General features: G+C 45.7%; 2 protein-coding genes across 3 annotated transcripts in view; one reads left to right on the forward strand and one right to left on the reverse strand.

Annotated features, from left to right (window-relative positions):
• DCUN1D3 (defective in cullin neddylation 1 domain containing 3) overlaps window positions 1-18,620 on the forward strand; it is a 37,559-nt gene extending 18,939 nt beyond the window's left edge. The window contains exons 2-3 of the mRNA XM_036087672.2: window positions 11,575-12,110; window positions 13,256-18,620. Of these exons, the coding sequence (XP_035943565.1) occupies window positions 11,680-12,110; window positions 13,256-13,739 (915 nt within the window). The 5' untranslated portion in view covers window positions 11,575-11,679 and the 3' untranslated portion in view covers window positions 13,740-18,620. The remainder of the gene's footprint in view (window positions 1-11,574; window positions 12,111-13,255) is intronic.
• The window catches only part of REXO5 (RNA exonuclease 5), a 71,056-nt gene that overhangs the window by 6,422 nt on the left and 45,972 nt on the right, over window positions 1-18,662 (reverse strand). The window lies entirely within an intron of this gene.

Raw genomic sequence — 18,662 nt, forward strand, 5'->3', positions numbered from 1 at the left:
CGGTGCTGCTGCTTAATTTTAGGATTTTCTCATAATCTGTTTCTTGAAAATAGGGCCTAGCTGTGAGGGCAGAGATTTGATAGCATTGCAATGCCATTTGGTGGCAGCGATTTTGGCAGGTCAGTATGGGCGGGAAGTGGGCAGGAACGGGGCTGGAATCGTCAGATGTCTGTCTTTGCCAAGCTTCTAGGACCGGGTTGCCAGCCATCGGGTATAGAGCTCTATTTTGATTTAATTACCTGCTTATCTTTACATGTGTTAATGAACCCTTTGGCTTCATGCCATATGAGTGCCCGTTTATGAAATAAGTAACTGTTTGAAATAAAAAAATAAACCCCAAAACTTGAGGCCTCAAGTTTCAACCTGCAGGGAATGTATTTCCAATAAAGGCACACAAACACAAGCATTTCCTGTTACAGTTTTTAAAACCTGAATACTTTCTAAATAGGCTCTTCAGTGCTTGAAACCAGAGAGAAATTGTTTCAGCAATAGTAATTGAAACCAAGAGGGTAGCCAAATTCTGGTCAGATCTGGCCTTTCAGTTTCATAGGATGTGGTTTAGATCAAATACCTGTTTCAGCTGGAAGATTGATCATGTTGTTATTGCACAGAGAAAGACTTCCAGGAGCTCTTGCTTTACAGCTTTTCACGTGGTGTCTGAGTGCTGGGAGGAGGTTCCTCCTTGGGAACATGAAGATGACAGAACATGCGTACACAACGGAAGAAAGCAGCTGTGAGTGTTCTGTGGCCTGTCTGCTTGAAGGAGGCCGAAGGTTGTAAAAATTGCAATTGGAAAGGTTCTTTTGCTCATTAGTCATATCAGCTTTTAAATGGCATCCTGGTGGTCCACCCAGTTGCAATAGAATGTTACAGTTTGCTCGAGTTTGGGATTATTCGTCCTGGTGTTCAGCCAAGGGGTGAAATTGTGGCCTAGTAACTTGGTCCTGGATGATGAATCAGAAGAACCTAGGCATCAGATCTTCTTTCTTTGCTCTGTGAGCAGAAGAGATCTGAGTGACATAGCAATGTGTTTGTTAGTAGGGACTCTTTCTGTTGTGACTGAAAACCTGACATCTGGCTTATGCAAAAGAGGAATTCATTGGCTCACATAACTGTGGGGCTCAGGCTTTGATCTGACTTTAGGTAGTACAGTTGGGTTCTGGGTGCAGATAATGCCTTCAGAATTCATTTTCTCTTTGTCTCTTGGCAGTGATTTCATTCGTGGGTCCTACATACATTGGAAGTGAGACCCATATGATAAGAAGGGACCATTTAATCCTCACAGTGACTGTTTGGTAGGCATTACTATTTTCTCTGGTGGCTCTCTGTGGCAGGATGACTGCAGCAGCTCCAGCTTCCTTTACTTTCAGTGCTAAGATTTATTCTGTCTGCTGAGGTCACCTGTATATCCCTAACCCAGTCATTGAATCCAGGGGTATGTGAGGCCCAGCTGGGCCTGAGTCACATAGTCCATTGTGAGCCCCACCCAGCTATGTGGCCAAGAGTTCAGGAGAAGGATCTTCTCTAGTGAAAACTGGCTAGTCACCTGAGGAAGAGCCTGGGTGCTGGGGACGCAGACGAGTCTCTGTTGCACGCAGTCATACCATTTGGTCCAGTCTGAAGATAGAAAGCCCAAATAATAACTCTACAGGTTAAATCCAGCCTATTAACCATTTCCAGGGATCCCACAGTTCCATTTTGAACGAGCCTCCCACACCCTGTAGGAATGTGATTCTTCAGGTTCTGCCTCTTCCATGGGCCGGCTCCTTCTGCCCTGGCGCTGAATCTCTGGTTCCGGGACTGTCATTCGTGAGGCCTTAGTTGGTGGCGGCAGCGGCTGCTGCAACTTCTGCTGCTTTCTGATGGGAGTGGGCACAGGTCGAATTTCTTTTGAAAGAATAACTGGGAAAAGTTAGATAAAATTAAAAGGTGCCCTGTGATTAATCTTTTTCTCCCCATTATGTAACAACACCATCTTGGAATCCTTGAAGCCAGACTCATTGGATCTGTCAGCCTTTTTGATGTGATTCACAGTGAAGCAAGTGATCTTTCTTAACCTGTTAACATTCTCCTTTGGTGGTTGGATATTTTCCCTTAAACACAATGTCTTAATGTGCTTTTGGTAAGGATTTTTTGCAAGAAGTTGAATTAGTTGGCAGAGATGCACACTCCCAGTACACTATACAAAGTTTATGTTAGTTCTTTGGATTCAGATTGGATTATATATATATATATACACACACACACACATATATATAATTTTTTTATACATTCTTTGATCTGTTGGTTCCACTTATAGGGTTTTATTCTCAGGAATTATAAGTGTGCTGAGTTTTAAGCGCATGTTGTTTGTCATCAGAGTAATGTTTATAATAGTGAACTATTGGAAGCAAGCTAAATGTCCAACAATAAGAGACTAAACTGACCTGATTTAGTATGGTACCTCCTTTCAGTGGAAGACTTATCTGAATATTAAATATGTTTTTTTTTTTTAAGATTTTGTTTATTTATTTGAGAGAGAGCACACACAAGCAGGGGGAGCGGTGGGAAGAGTGAGAGGGAGAAGCAGGCTCCCTGCTGAGCAGGGAGCCCAATGCCGGGCTCGATCCCAGGACCCAGGGATCATGACTTGAGCCAAAGGCAGACGCTTAACTGACTGAGCCACCCAGGCGCCCCTGAATATTAAATATGTTTCAACAGAGAATCCCAGCCTTTTTGCACACCCTCTATAGTACAGCACCAAATTTTTGACAGATTGAATAGTAGCAGGCTATAAATGGTCTATGGGTTACATGACATAACTAGTGTGTTTGTGGTTGTACCAGTACTACCACTGAATTGCTGCTCTTTTTTTTTTTTTTTTTTTTTAGATTTTATTTATTTATTGGAGAGAGAGAACAAGCAGGGGGGAGTGGCAGAGGTGGAGGGAGAGGCAGGCTCCCCGCTGAGCAGGGAGCCCAATACGGGACTCGATCCCAGGACCCTGATATCATGACCTGAGCTGAAGGCAGACGCTTAATGGACTGAGCCACCCAGGCGCCCCAGAATTGCTGCTGTATAAAAGCATTCTGTGAGAGGAGAAGATTTATATGAGAAAATGTTCAATGGAAAAGATTGCAAAATACAGTGTACAATATGATCCCACTTTTGTTCGAAAGTTCTAAGCGCATAATGTAGACATGCATGTGTTTTCCGTGTGCCGTCCTTATGTGCTCATATAAAAGACTAAGAGGATATGCTCAAATATTAATTGTAAGTGGTGGGATTTTTTAAGCTCTGTATTTTCTAAACTTTACAGAGTAACTATGTAATACTTTTGAATTTGGCAGCAGGAGAGAAAGCCTTAGTGGCCTCACTTCTCTGACCAGTTTACTGATGTGGTTGAAAACAGATATTCTTTTATTATACAGCTCTTTCTTTTCTCCCTCTTCCTCTTCCCTTCTACTGTGCATTAGCAGTTAGCTTCCATCATAGGCCTCTAGGAAAAACCTGATAAATGTGGCCTTAATGGATTTGGATTTTTTTTTTTTAAAGAATTAACAAACATTTAAGAGATTGATTAGTTACCACATGATGAACCTGAGGCCTTCTTAGAGGAAGGGTGGCTCTAGAAACCACATCTATACATTTGTGGTAATTCTGGTGCCCCTTTAAGGCATTTGGATGCAGTCATTTATCATCTTTATATTGGGTTCCTTCCTCATCTTTCAACTCATTTCAGTTTCCTTTCTTGCCTTTCTTTTACTTAGGGGCAAAAACCAAAGCTTATCTCCAGTTAATTATTTTTCAGTCACTTTGTGACTACTGAATTGCTCAGAAGGAGACTGAAAAGTTAACAGTTGATGTGGTAATTGGGTGTTTGAGGACTACTCATCTGCAGTCAGGTAAGCCTCTAGGGGGGCTGGTACCCATTTGCCAACTGGAAGCCAGCAATCAGTGCCTCATCCATGGTTTACCTTCAGCGGGGCCTAAGGAGGCTGTCTCTTAAGAAAGAAAACAAGCAGTAAGCATAAAAGCAGAGATGAAGAATGCAGCGGGCATGCCATTTTTATTCTGGTACCACGGAGCACAGATCCAGGACAGCCCTCGGCTCTTAAACCAGGAAGGAAACTGAAAAAGCTGGAGCAGAAACAAAAAGAGTAGCGAACCTAGAAATCCGGTGCCCCTTAATGATGCCCGATTTGCACATAAGTGGGTAGCCTGACCTGTCCCGATCAGTAGTGACAGCAAAAAGATTCCAAGTGTGGGTCAGTAAAATGATATGGCCCTTTTTTGGTTATTTTGAGGCATGTGGGATTAAACATGTAGCTCATTCCTGGAGCTCAGAGACCAAAAATGCTTCATTATTTGGTATTTGGAAACTTTATAGTACATGCGTGTGTTGGCTTGGTTGGATTTGGCAAGTAGTATTGGTTCTAGCCAGCCCACACTGGCCTCAGGCCTCCAACTGGATATATATTCTTGCTCTAGTATATTTGAGGTATGCCAGGTGAGGACCAGTAAGAACACTTTAAAAAGAAAATTACTCTGGAAAGCTGGCTGGTCTTAGTCATGTGACCTAAGATTATTTACAGAAATAAAACCGGTTGGTTTATTTTCTTAAAAAAAAAAAAAAAGTCCCCCCGCCCCAATCCCTCTTTTCTTTTCTTTTGCGCTTTGGAGATTTGTTGATATAAGAAGTCATGTGTTCCTACCCAACCCTAACTGCTGCCTTAGCTTGCTGCTGTAGTACATTTTAGGACAAAAAGTCTTTTAAAAGCATGAAAATAGCAGCAGACGGGTCTCGTTTGCTTTGGCAGAGGGAATGGCTTTCCCTCCCAAGTAGCTCTGGGTAAGAGACCTAATCTCCAAAGGTGATCTTGTAAGTCCCAAGTTCCAAGTGACAGCAGGCAACTCTACATTTCAGGTACTCCCTCCGTCTTACCTTCTTGTTCTGTTAAGTTTACTTTCTAGGAAGTAGTTTACAAATGGCCACCACCCATTCCCTATCTTTTTCTCAGGTCATTTAGCATCTCTAGCTGCCAGGTGGGATCAAGGGGCTCTTGTGGTCTGGCTTTGAGACTCCCAAGGGGGATGGCTTCTGCCAGGACAGTGCGTTAGCCCCTGGCGGCTGGAGAAGAGCCATCTGAGGAATTCATGTACTCATGTTCTCTGGCCTGTGGTTGTCTGGCATATATAGTAAGAAATAAAAACATGCACCCAGCTAGCTCTACAGACTGTTTAGATGAAAGCTGGAAAGTGGTTTCTTATTGCCACTCTGCAGAAACACCAGCATTTGCTGGTGGTTTCTTGCTTCCGAATAGACACTAGATGGGAACAGAATGGGCTGGGTAAAATCAGATGGATCCCCTCTCTCCAGGAAGTCTCCAAGTAGATCACAAGTGCTTGCTGACACTGATTTTTGGTGCCAGCATTTGCCTCCTGTTTTTTAGCTCCTCATTTCATGAGGTTGTTCCTTGGGTGACAGGCTCCCCATCAGCAGCCAGTGCACATTCCTGAGCAGGCTTCCCGACCCAACCAGCGGCAGCAGCGAGCCAGCTCGCTCTGGTCTGTTCTCCGTATGCCAGGGCCTCTTGCTGACCCTGCAGAGATCAAACTAAGATGATTAAAGAGAGGCAGGCCTGCAAAAGCAGTGTAATCTTTCACCCCTTGTTCAGACTGGAGTAGCCCCTGCTTGCTCTCTCCTCCTTTTGGACTTCTGGTCTCATTTTCTCTTGGGTCTGATAGGCTTAGGCAAGAAGTACGAGAACCATTCACTGAGCAGGCAAAGTGCCAGTCCTTAGAAGGCTTGCAAATTTAGAACTTCAGCCTCATTGGATGCCAAAAAGTGAAGGTAGTCCCAGAACATTAAACTTGGAAGCACTAGTCTAGACCCCTCACTTTAATGTTGGGATCACACAGACTCGGAGAGGTTAAGTGACTTGTTCAAGGGCCCACACCGCCTAGAGGTACAAGACCAGAACCAAACCTGGGAGTTTATTCTGTATCTCTGGTATGTTTAGGTGTTGCTGATGTACCTTTTCATCTTGGGCCATCATCATCTCCTTGGGAGAAGGGTGTATCTTTGGGACACATCATAGCAGAGAATAGTAGTGAGACCAGTGAGGAAGAATGGCGGGTTTAGAACCAGACGGCCTGGATTTGAATCCCTTTTCCTTTGTAGACGGGCTGTGGGACTTCAGGCCAAATTCCTTAATCTCTCTTCAGTTCTCCTCTCTGTAAAAAGCTTATATGGTGTCTTCCTCATACGGTTGTAGTGGGTTAAATGTGACCATTAACGTGAATCCCTTCCGTACATAGGTGTAATCTAAGAGATACCACTGTTACTAAATGTTTTAAATCACCTTTCCACATGGACCAACCAGATTGGCCCTTTGACTCTTTCCTTTCCATTTGGTGTTTCCAGTCATTTAAAGATCAAACAAAAGCCAGTTCTCTGAAACTTTCCCACAGGGTGAACTTTGGAGTCTGACAGGCTGGTTTTATCTCCTAGTCACCCTGCTTAGTAGTTAAGAAACTTGGGTTTCCTCATCTGTAAAAAGTCTGTGACAGGCTAGGTGGTTGTGAGGGCGAAGGCGATGATGCAGAGGAAGCAGGCAGCCCCGTGTTCCGCACATACCACTTCCCCTAGTCAGCCCCTCCACCTTTCTTTCCGTAACGCTAGTTCACACTCCTCTCTCCTTTTCCTGTCTCCAGTCACTCTGTGTCCTTGTGTGGTGTAGCCCTTCATGGTCCTTCTCTCCCATAACAGGTCCTTCTGTTTCAGCAGTAGATAGTAAGCCCAGGAGACCCAGGGACTTGCCTGCACCTCGCTTCATGGAACTGCCTGTGAGGTAGCTCAGCTCCTGATCCCTCTCTGGAGCCAGAGCAGCGGCGGGGACCACGGCCCCTGGGATTGCCCCCGGCCCGGCAGTGCCAGCTCCAGGCAGGCGGCCAGGCCCGCCCCCACGAACAGCCAGGGCTGGCACGGCGCGGGCAGCGGGGGGCTGGGGCCGCTCTGCAGAGAGGGAGGGTGACAGAAGCATCTGGAGCGAGATTGAAGGAGAAAAGCTGGAGGCTGAGCCTGATCCAGCATAAACTGAGCAGAGTTACTGGCATCGATCTTTCAGGTAAACCCCAAAACTACAATTGTGCCAAGAGGTAGGTTTCCAGGGGTGTATGTGCGTGTTTTCTTTATTCTTCTTCCTGCCTTGCCTTTCTCCCTGCCCCTGGCTCCATTTAGCTCTTTATGCCCCTTAGCAGAAGCAGGAGAACAGAGTCCCTGTGAGGACAGGGAGGTTGGGAGCTGCTCTGGGTACCTGGGGAGTCCTGCATACCTGAGCTGCCCTCCGCCCCCCTCCCCCAAGAGCCGCACTGGCCACTGAAAAGAGCACTGTTCTAGGAGCAGGGAGGCTTGATTCTGTCACTGAGTTGGCAATAACAGCAGCAGCTATGATAAACGTTAACACTTCCTGAATACTTTCCGTGGGCAGAGCATCTCACGTGGATTATCTCCTTTACTCTGTCTTGAAGTACAGCTGCCCCATTTTAAAGTGAATGCTGACAGTCACATGTTGGTGCCATCACCATGATTCACATCCAGGTTTGTCTGCTCCAAGAACTCATCCTCCTAATTACTCTGCCCCTGTTTTCTCCCTTCGTAGATAGCTCCTTGACCTTGCTATGCCTCCATTTCTTTTCCTGTGAAATGGGCGTAGTAACTATTTCACAGAGCTACATTTATGTATCATGATTATAACGTACTACCAAATACAGAGTGGTATTTGTTAATAATGGCGCTCTGATGCTGATGAAATTTGGCTTTTGGGGTGCCCACATTGTGCTGAGGCTTTCTACTTCAGAGAGGCGGCCGGGATGACCAGCTGGAAAGGCAGCTCCATTAAAGTATAAATGAGTATCAAGCTAGAAATCCTGTCTTTTTTAAACCTACAGAGCTAGGACCAAGGGGAAAGGAGTCTGGAACTGGCTGGAAGCTTGCCCCAGGCAGGGAGAAACCACTGGGTTCAAGGTGTCCCTAGAGCACAGCAAATACCCAGCCTGATTATACTCAGTATCAGTTACAAGGAAGTCTGATCCTATGGAGAACCCGCTCCTGCAGGTGCTCTGGGCAGTGGTGCATTTGAGCAGGGTCAGTGCTGTGGTTCAAGAGACTGTTCTTCAACAAGACCCAAGCACAGGACTCAAGGCAGGGGTAGGTGTCCTGGCCGGGCCTGGGAAAGCTGAGCCGAGCCCATTTTCAGATGGGACAAGCTCAGGCTTTCATCAGGCTAACCAGCTACTGCTTGGCTGCTAATAATAATGATAGCTGTCCTCGGCCGTTTCCAGGAAGGTGGGCGGGGGGGCCCACTTGTGCGGCAGGTACCCTTTATCTGCATTTCCTGACGGAATCCTTACAACAGCTCTGTGAGGCAGATACCATTTTGCGGGTTGAGGAGATACAGGTTTCGATCAGGGTCAACAATAATCACTGGCAGAGTTGAGCTTTGATTTCCGAGTCGGAGCGTTTAACCGTGCCGATGGACTGAAACAGCACTGCTTTAGGGCATCTCTGGCAACGCTGAGTCCAAGGGCATCATGACTGCCTGGATCACGGTGGCAGGGCTCGCTGGGAGAGGGCAGTGGGTAGGACACCCTTCCTGAGCACTGGGCACAGACAGTGTGTTGTGCTCTTTCCAGTGGCTGATGGTAAACCTTGCTGTTCTGGGATCGCTGTGGTGACTCTGGAGCTCAGGACACCCATCCGTTGGTGGGCTTTCCCTCGGCGCTCTGCTGGAGGTGGACTCGGCAGTCTAGCCTAGTGCTAAAGGTGTGTTTCTCAAGTCAGACATTGTGTGATGTTGGATGATTTGCTTTGTGCCTCAGTTTCCCTGTCTTCAAACGGGGTTGTGGTGAGGATACCTGAGTTTTAATGTCCATAAAGTGTTTATTAGCGTAGTGCCAGGCATGATATCAAGTGTTCAGTAATTGATAACTGCTATTATTAGCTGTTAGCCATCAGCTAGCGAGTCCAAGGAGACTTCCAACTTTAAAACACTTGAAGTGCTGTCAGCCTGGGACACCAGGCTTGTGTGAGACTGAGCCTGGGGAAAGCTCTGGGGGCAGAACTGTTTTCCCGGGGAAAGAGGTAGACATAAAAGGGAGGCCATTGAATAATCAGGGGCTGTAGTCACCATCGGATCTGAAAATATTTTCTTCTGGCTTGAGATCATCACTTGCCTCAACCCTCATCTGGAGTGGGGGCATTTCACAGAAAGGGACCAGAATGGAAGGAAGAGATCTGACCTTCTGGTACTAGCTGATTGATTATCTGTTCAAATTGATTTTCCCTTCCTTTTTCTCATCTGCTGGTCATGTTAAAAGCCTTCAGGTTCTGCTGTGTCAGGTCATCAAAGATGCTCTTATGTGGAGGGCCGTTTGGGTAAATGGGATTAGGGCCTCTTTGGGAGGCCCATCTGTTCTGTCCCTACCTGAAGGCCTTGGCGCCAGGATTTGGAGGAAGCTGGTACAATGAAGCATCTGTCCTGTGGGGGTGGGGGTAAGTGGCCTGGGGTAGGTGGGTCAGACGGAGGCCAGGAAATCCTCTTATCCTGCCAGGTACCTGGGCCTCCCTCAGCAGCAGGAGCTGAGCAGCAAACCCTGGTGAGTCAGCGTGCCTGGGAATTAGAGTTGCCAGTCTGTGAGCATGTGGGGTTTGTGTAAGTTTGGGCCTTTTGTTTCTTTTAGCACTGTAGTCTTTAGAAACACAAATCTGGAAACCAGACCTTCCACATGGTATAGTCCTGCTTGTTTTGAGATAATTCAGCCCGAACAGTTGCTTTCCTTGTATGCTGGTCTTCCAAGAATTAACCCCCTGCCTTTTAAAATTTTAATAGGTTGTGCTTATGGTTTATTCGCTATACTATTAAAGCATAAAAAGACTTAAGAAAACATACATGGGTCTGTCTTTTTCCACAGCAGAAAACCCTTATAGGGTTTCAGTGGGTTTTTTTTGTTGCTGTTGTTTTGTTTTGGTTTTTGAAGCCTAAGTGGAACTGCAAGTCTTTTGAGGGCATGTATGGGCATGTCTTTCTGTCACTTACTCTCTGAGGGTGGAGAATAGGACACACCCTGATACGATGAATCTCCGATAAGTTATAAGAATGATTCTGGTCGTCATTTTAAACTTGTACACTCAGAATTTACCCATAGGATTCCTTTTGAAGATAACCCCAAATTTATCCAGGCACCGTTTGGAGGAAATGAAAGTTCTTTAGGTAAAGTGTAAAGGTCCAACCTTTATAAAAAGCACCCTTCTGCCCGTCTCCTAAGAGCTTTGGATTTGGATCACAAAGGGCCATGAAAGCTTCTTCTAGAGCTGGAGAGGCATGGGACTGACCTTGATTTTGGTCCCTTTACCTGCTGTACTTCTGGCTCCTGGTCTCAAGTTCTCTTAACATTGTAATTTTGGTGGCTGCAGTTAATGGCAGCAGGTAGAATTTTACGGGTACTAAGTTGTAGCTGGAGCTTCTCGTGGATTAGTTGAAGTTAAGAATAAAGTCCTGAGAAGACAGAGGTTGCAGAGAAATCACCTCACCCCTGGCCAGGAAATTTCTAGCAATTCTTTAAAAAACACTTTTAAATAGCATAAGTAATAAATAAACCACCATGATGAGTTTGTAAGATATCTGTGTAGACTTTTCTTTTTTATCTAGCAGTTATCCTACCATTTAGAGATATGTGGATAAATCAGCCCTTCTTTTAAGGTGGAGAACACCCCCTTGGAGGACTGAGCTTGCAGGCCTTGTAGGACCTTCTTGTTTAGTGTGGACTTGGCTTGTACTCTTCCTGCAGCCTCGCAGAGGACCTGGTAGGGGGAGAAAAAGAAACCGGAGGACCGGGAACCGTGGTTGGTGTTTGGCTCCTGTGGGTGGGCAGAGGAAGGGTGGAGAAAGGGCATTTCACCTACTGTTGTGTGGGGGAGTTCCAGAAAGGAATTTGAAGAGATCAGAGACAAATTTTACTTTGCTGTTTGGCTAGGACATTGCTTGTAGTCTTGACTCCACAAATCCTTTACCTCATCTTTAGGCCATTATGAAACTGTATAGTCGTCTTAAATGTGGCCTCCCTTTCTCCCTACTCATCCCACTTAAAAAGAAAATCTGAGGATTTTGACACGAGAGACTAGAAAATGAACTTTTTATTTGCACCTTCTGGCTTAACCCAGGACCAAATAACTTTCTTATGTGATGGCAAGTTGGCAAGACAGATTTCCTCTGGAATATTTCTGGCAAAACTGTAGTCTTCCTTGATGCGTTCTGCACATGAATCAACCTCTTTGTAACCTGTGTTACCTTAAGAATTTTAGGAATTTTCTTATTGGTTCTCTGTATGTGTCCTAACCCTGCATTTCCAGCGTGAAGGTGTAGAGCTTACGGGGGGAAGTGGTGATGGACTCTGGGTATCTCCCCTGGTTCATGGTTGGCTCACGGAAATAGAGTGGTGGCCCAGGCCGCAGCGCCCCGCAGGGGAAGGGAATGGAGCTTGCGAATGCCTGTCTCCCTGTCCAGTGGTAACTGCTCTGTAATTTTCTTCTAGGTTGGCTGGCTCCTCTGGCTGATGGCATGTTGAGGCACATGGGCCAGTGGCAGCGAGGGCATCTGATCCAGAGGGGGCCACTCTAGAGGCCAGGCCACCAGCACCATGGGCCAGTGCGTCACCAAGTGCAAGAATCCCTCATCGACCCTGGGCAGCAAGAACGGAGACCGTGACCCCGGCGGCAAGCCACACAGCAGGCGGAGCGCAGGCCACCGCGAGGAACAGCCACCGGCCTGTGGCAAGCCAGGGGGGGATATCCTCGTCAATGGGACCAAGAAGGCAGAGGCCGCTGCCGAGCCCTGGCAGCTGCCGACGTCCTCTGGAGATGCTGGGAGGGAGCCCAAGTCTGACACCGAGGAGTCTTCCCTGCAGAGGCTGGAAGAACTGTTCAGGCGCTACAAGGATGAGCGGGAGGATGCAATTTTGGAGGAAGGCATGGAGCGCTTTTGCAATGACTTGTGTGTTGACCCCACGGAATTTCGAGTGCTGCTCTTGGCTTGGAAGTTCCAGGCTGCCACCATGTGCAAATTCACCAGGTTAGTCACAAATACGTCATGTCACCAGGTGAGCGGAGGAGGACGCGTGCACTCCTGGGCAGTGGGGCCCAGCTGGGGGAGAACTGGGTTGGCTTCTTAGGGTTTTGGGTAAGTCTTTCTTTTTTTGACCAGTAACGACCGTCTTGGCCTGAAGTTAAGGAATAACCCACGTGACGCCCCGGGGCCGGACGCTGCTGCCCAGTCCCACTGCCGTTTCGGACCTTTCTCTTTGCTTCTGCTCCGTTACTTGTCGATTCCCTCACTCCCTCACCCACTTGATATTTATCTACACCTGTCATGTGCCAGGCACTGTGCGCGCCGGTCCAGGGAGCGCCTCCGTCAGCGCACGTGCACATCACCTCGGCCCTGCGGCCTGCAGAGGTTGTTTGTGGGGAGGGGGTGGCAAGGTCACCCCAAGGTGTGGTTTGCAGAGCACCGGCTTATAAATAAGAATTGGCTTTGAGACCCTCCCCCCACCCCCCGGTAGGTTGCCCGACAGACTTCAGATGCCTTGTATGTTCAGCTGAAAAGCAGTCTCTGAGATGATCATCAGTGAGAGACTATGTTGTAACCTCAAAGTGTTATGTAGATGTTAAAAATACATATGCAGTTTTTGTTTTTTAATAACAGAACTTTGATCTCTGGTGGCAGAGTTAGCCAGGTTTATCCAGAATCTTTGGCTCCAAAGATCTCCCTTGGCAGTCACCAAAAGTATTCCAAAAACAAACAACCCATAGAGAATCAAAAGGAAAGCAGGAAGACTCCCCGTCTGGGAGGGGAGTCTGCGGCTTAATCACTGTTGCAGAATGGGAAATAGGGCATCGAGCAGGAGAGACTGGAGTTTCGCTTTGGAAGGATGAATAAGTGAATGAACCAACCACCATCAGCTGCCTACCATGTGCCAGACACTGTTAGAAGCAGTTGACACACATTAACGTGTTTAGTCCTCACCAAAACCCTATGAAGTAAGGTGGTGTTCTCACCATTTGACAGATGAAGAAATAGGACTCATTAGTGGAGGAGTTGGAATTCAGATGCAGGCCGTCCAGCCTCAAAGCCATGCTCTTAACTTACTTTGCTATATTGCCTCTCAGCAGATGGTATTGTTTACAAATATTAATTGTGCCCCCTCCTTCCTGTTGCAGGAAGGAGTTTTTTGATGGCTGCAAAGCAATAAGTGCAGACAGCATTGATGGGATCTGTGCACGGTTCCCTAGCCTCTTAACGGAAGCCAAACAAGAGGATAAATTCAAGGATCTCTACCGGTTTACATTTCAGTTTGGTCTGGACTCTGAAGAAGGGCAGCGGTCACTGCATCGGGAAATAGCCATTGCCCTGTGGAAACTAGTCTTTACCCAGAACAACCCTCCAGTATTGGACCAGTGGCTAAACTTCCTAACTGAGAACCCCTCGGGGATCAAGGGCATCTCCCGGGACACTTGGAACATGTTCCTTAACTTCACTCAGGTGATTGGGCCTGACCTCAGCAACTACAGTGAAGATGAGGCCTGGCCAAGTCTCTTCGACACCTTTGTGGAGTGGGAAATGGAGCGAAGGAAAAGAGAAGGGGAAGGGAGAGGTGCACGCAGCTCAGGGCCCGAGGGCTTGTGTCCCGGGGAGCAGACTTAGTGGCTCTAGCCCAGGAGCAGCAGTAGCAGCAAGGGTCTGCCTGCTGCCCTGCAGCCAACCGAGTAATTGGACCTTTCTGGAAATTACTGAAGATCCAGATATTTTCTACTTTACACCTTTCTCTGCCTTGTATCTGAAAGGGCTCTAAAATGCTGTATCATGTTTTAGGCACTTTCTTCACTTTTTGGTTATTTTGGTTATTTCTTTTTGGGGGGTCCCCCAAAATATTTGAACCTGGCTACATTTTTTTTTTTTTTTTTTTTTAAGCCTTCAGATAGAATAAGCCTGCCATTTCTTGCACAAATTAGATTTTTTTGTGGGGGAGGGCATAGAGCAGGGAGGGGGGAATGGGACGGTTAGGTTGAATTAACATTACAAGATGATACAGTGCCAGATCTCAGTTTTGCATATTCTGTTTTCCAGGGCAGGTCTGTACTGTGTGTAGTGCTGTTTACAAGGTTGAATTTAGGTTGTAATAATTATTTTAAAAGATTTACACAGAATTGAATAGCAGTGTTAACTGTTAACCATATTGCATTAATTCCCAGGCGATTTAAAGCTCTTGGAGAGCCACGGCCAGCCAAGAGCATTTGTTGTCTGGTGACGACCCCCTTTTAAGCTAATTTATCCGAAACCCTTATTTTCTTCACTTCTTGCTCATTCCTTCTTTGACCTATTGCATTTCATGTTGAGTTCATCCATCAACATGCTGCACCTGTCAGTCAAGTGAGCAGTTTTTTTGTTTTTTTAGAACACATAGTACTGAGAACCACTTAAGCATTGAATGCAGAGAAAGCAGTGCTACCTCAGTTTTGCTGGAAGTAGACTTTGATAGTTTTCTTTTTTTGATGAATTTTCTGTATTTTCATGTTGTAAGTGAAAATACTTTTGTTTTGTTTTTTTTTTCATTTGCCTTGGAGCCAAAGTTTCTGTTCCTGGTGGTCGGAAAACTGTGCCTGCCGGCCAGCTGACTTGAAGGAAAACTGTGGTATGGAGCTCTGCTTGAATTTTTTTTTTTTTCTTTAAAGTTTTTTTGAGTATCATCAGCTTACTTGTCTGGCAAGGGCAGAAGCCTGGGACTGGCCTGAACTCTGCCAAACAAATATAGAAGTGTATTTAATAGTTAAACGTGTGCCCTTTCCCTTCTTGCTGCACCCATGTTGTCACTTAACCCCCAGGAGTTATTTATTATCTTCTTTGTTAATGTCAGGCTCATTTGGGGTAATGTGATGACTGTTTAGGTTTACATGACCCTCCTCTCCTTCCCCTACCCCCAAATATGTATATATACATATATAAGATATGTATATATTTTACCTATATAAAATATATATATACACATATATGTATCTATATTCCTTTGTTTCTTTGCCTGCTAAAACTGGCCATAAAAGAGGGAGCTGCCTTCAATATATAAAGCATAAGAAGAGTGCCAGGGAACGTCATAAATGGAGGCTTTTGCATATGAATTTGGACCATCTTCACTAAAGAGAGGATGAATTTTCTCAGTCCTTTCCTCACAAGAGGGAGGCCCAGTTCCCCAGACTCCTCTGCGTGCTTGCTCCATAAGGCCAGCTTTGGCCAAACTGCCACACAGGAGCTGACTCTGGTCCTACCTGGTTTCAGTAGAGGGTCCTCTTGTTATTTTTCCATCTAAAAAAACATGTCCTCAAAACACTGTACTGGAAGGGTGGGTGGCAGGAACTTGTACAGTTCAGCTCCCAACACTTTGGAACAGATTGAAAAGGGAATCTTTTAAATAAAAACCTATAAAATATTTATACTCTTGAGGTAATGAGAGTTTGTCTATTAAACATTTGGAGTTTTCTTCCCTAACTACTTCCATCTGCCTCCCAGGTATGTTTCTCAGCCTGGGCAGGAATTGCTTATTTTGAGTTCCTTTATTAGGAGGAGCCTTATGGCTCCAGGCTCCCATCTTTCTAAAGATGATTACTTAAGGAGTTTCTGCAGTCGATGTTTTTCCAAGACTGACAATGACATAGGAAACATACTTGTGGAGTTTGATTTTTTTCTTTAAGATCCTAAACTGGCAGTTGCCCCTTCTAGAGGGGCAGAAGGGAAACTTTAAAATCAGCCACAGCAAGGTAGCAGTACTGCTGGAAAGCTGAAGAGGGTCTCAGGCCAGATGTCTGGCTTTGTTCTAGCCTAAGACACAAGCTCCTTGTATAAAGAGAGTTTCTAGGGGCCCCAGCGGGTTCTGTGGGCTCAACTGTAGTCAGGGTGCCCAGACTGAGGTCTTAAGAGAGACTGCCTTCTCATTTAACCAGTCCTGCAACCCCTAGTTTTTCCTGATTCTAGACTGGGTAGAGGTTGAAAAAGGGAAAAGGTGGGCTGCTCCTAGCCAGGTAAGGCTCCCTTCTGTCTTAATTACGAGGGTATAAGGAGAGAAGTGCACAAAAGAGGGAGGCACCGAGGATCCTGAGGACTCTGGAGGAACTGGATTCCTTCCCCAGCCTACAAGGTGGCATTCCATGCATTAGGTGTGCTAGAATGGGTGGATTTTGTTAACTATTCCACCTCCCCACAAAAAGAACCACTAAATTATTTTTGGTTATATTTTTCATGACCTTTTTGTTACAGAAATGCAATTGAGAAACCCAGAAAAGGGAGCAGTTAGGGAAGGACTTACAGATTCTATCCAGGTTGGCGTTCCTGATGCAAGGAATTCCAAGCTTCTGTAGTGGCTCTGGGCCAGTGTTTGACTTGACCACAGGAAAAGCAGTTTTTTTTTGCAAAGGGATCAAAGGTGGGGTGTGCATAGGGTTTGTAGTCACACTATTGGGAAATGAAAGGTCCCTGTTCCTTTTAACCTAGAAATAGGTTTGCTGTTAAATGAGCAGTAGTTGTGTGGAAGAGGCCAAATCCATGCCCCTCAGGTAAGCCAACGTGCTCCTCACTTTAACAATGTAATATCAGGGTGGTGTGAAGAGGGGCAGGATGTGGATGCTATTTTGAAAATAGGCAAATATCTGAGGGTGACTACAAGAAATTGAATATGTATTGGGAAATGCTTGGTTTTTGGCAAATGGCTTTGAGTTTGTGGTGTTTCTTTAGGGATTAGAAAGCTGTATGAGATGAAGTGTTGCTTCATTGAAATGCTCTTCCCCCATCCCTGCCATATTTGAATGTATCATTAACCCCACCTCCTGCAATGACACTTTGCTATGCTTCAGCTGGATGCCTCAACAGTTTTCCCTCATCTGTGCCAGTGTGCCCACATGTGTAAGTTGGGTCCAAGACTCTCTTACCTACTCTTCTGATAAGAAAAATTAAGAGCTGGGTGAAGATCCAAATTTCACCCAAGCCCAGAGGCCCAAAGAAATCCAATTGGAAATGTACAAGGCAGTGTTTTCAGTATTAAACTTCCCTAAGGAAGGCACAAACTAGCCTTCTTGGAAAGGAAGAAGGGATTAAGCCAGAGTTTTAGTCAATCTTTGATACAGTTCTGATCTCCCAGAGGCTGGTGCCAAAATTCAGGCCTCAGTGCTGGAGCCTGCAGGGTGTGGAACTCCATGGTTCATGTGATGGCCTCAAGTGCTGTACTCTGCCGAACTCCATCAAACAACGGTAGGAAATGACTGGGATAAGGACTTGGGTCTGAAAGTTTAAAAACCAAAACATCTGTATTTAGGACTGGTTTGCCATATTTAAAGACAAGTCTTGAGTGTAGTGAAGCCCAGGAGTAGACCCAATTATACAATTACAAGGGCTGGAGAGAAGCTGCTGCTAGGTTTGTTTTGTTTTAGCTGCCTGCTTTGCATTCTTCTTGTCTCTTAAGGTTTGCTTAGTGATGACTTGAACATCTTGGTAACTGACAAAGGTCTTCCCTTGGTGGGGGGTGGGGTGGGGACTTGAAAAATCTTGGTAACTGACAAAGGTCTTCCTTTGCGGGGACTCTAGCAGAAACTTGTTTAACAGCCGAAAGGACTATTAAAGGTTATTAAAGTGTGTTAATTGGGACTCATTTGAGGACATATCTCATTGATCCTCCTCCTACTCCATAATCTGTTTTCTGAATCCTAGAGGGGGTTCCCACCCACCCCCTTTCAGAGTTTATTTCTATAGTTAGCTGTAATTATAGCATATATCCAGTTTAACCTGGACTGGGGGCCGTGTTTTAGTGAGGATCTGCAGGTATTTTTCCTTATTGAAAAAGAGTTACGCTTGAGCACTGGTTGCAGAAGCCAAGATGATTCAAATAGCTTTGAGTAACCATCAGGTTCTGCTTCTGATTCAGGTCCTGGGGCCTCACATCCTCCCTATTCCTCTTGGAAACTAAGCCTGCTTTCACGGATACACCTTCTTCTACCACCCACCTTCCCTTTTTACTACTTACTACAACATACTCTTGGATATTGCCAAAGGAAGCCATTCAGAAGATGCTGTGTCTCTCCCCCCACCCCCCAATTTATTCTGGGAGAAGTGTCTTCCCTCTGATTCTGGTCCCCAGCCCCGAGTCTGTAATTAATTGCTCTTACCTGTTGCACTAATGAATATGATTCTAGGTTTCAAAGGGGAACTTGAAACAATAGGCAAATGGGGGCTTGGATGAATTGGTCCTACAGATACCCTGCCTTAACCCACTGAGGTGATGAGTCCACTGCTCATGTGACCCTCCACCTTTGTGGATTCCTCTTGGTTTCTGACCAGTGTGTCTGTTTCTTGAGGTTGTACAAACTTGTTGACAAAGGTCAATACTTTTGTTTGTATTCTCTGCACTGTTGCACTCTCCAAATGGCCCCTTGAATATTTTTATTAACTTGTTACACACACTTTTGTCTTTGTCTACATTTTTCTTTTGATGTTTTTTTTTATTTGGAAGGTTACCTGCTGTTGGATTTAATAAATTTGTTTACTTGACTATTGAGAGAAAAAAAAAAGAACACTAAAAAACCAAACCAG

This window comes from Halichoerus grypus, chromosome 6 (genome assembly GCF_964656455.1).
Source record: "Halichoerus grypus chromosome 6, mHalGry1.hap1.1, whole genome shotgun sequence".
Taxonomy (NCBI): Eukaryota; Metazoa; Chordata; class Mammalia; order Carnivora; family Phocidae; genus Halichoerus; species Halichoerus grypus.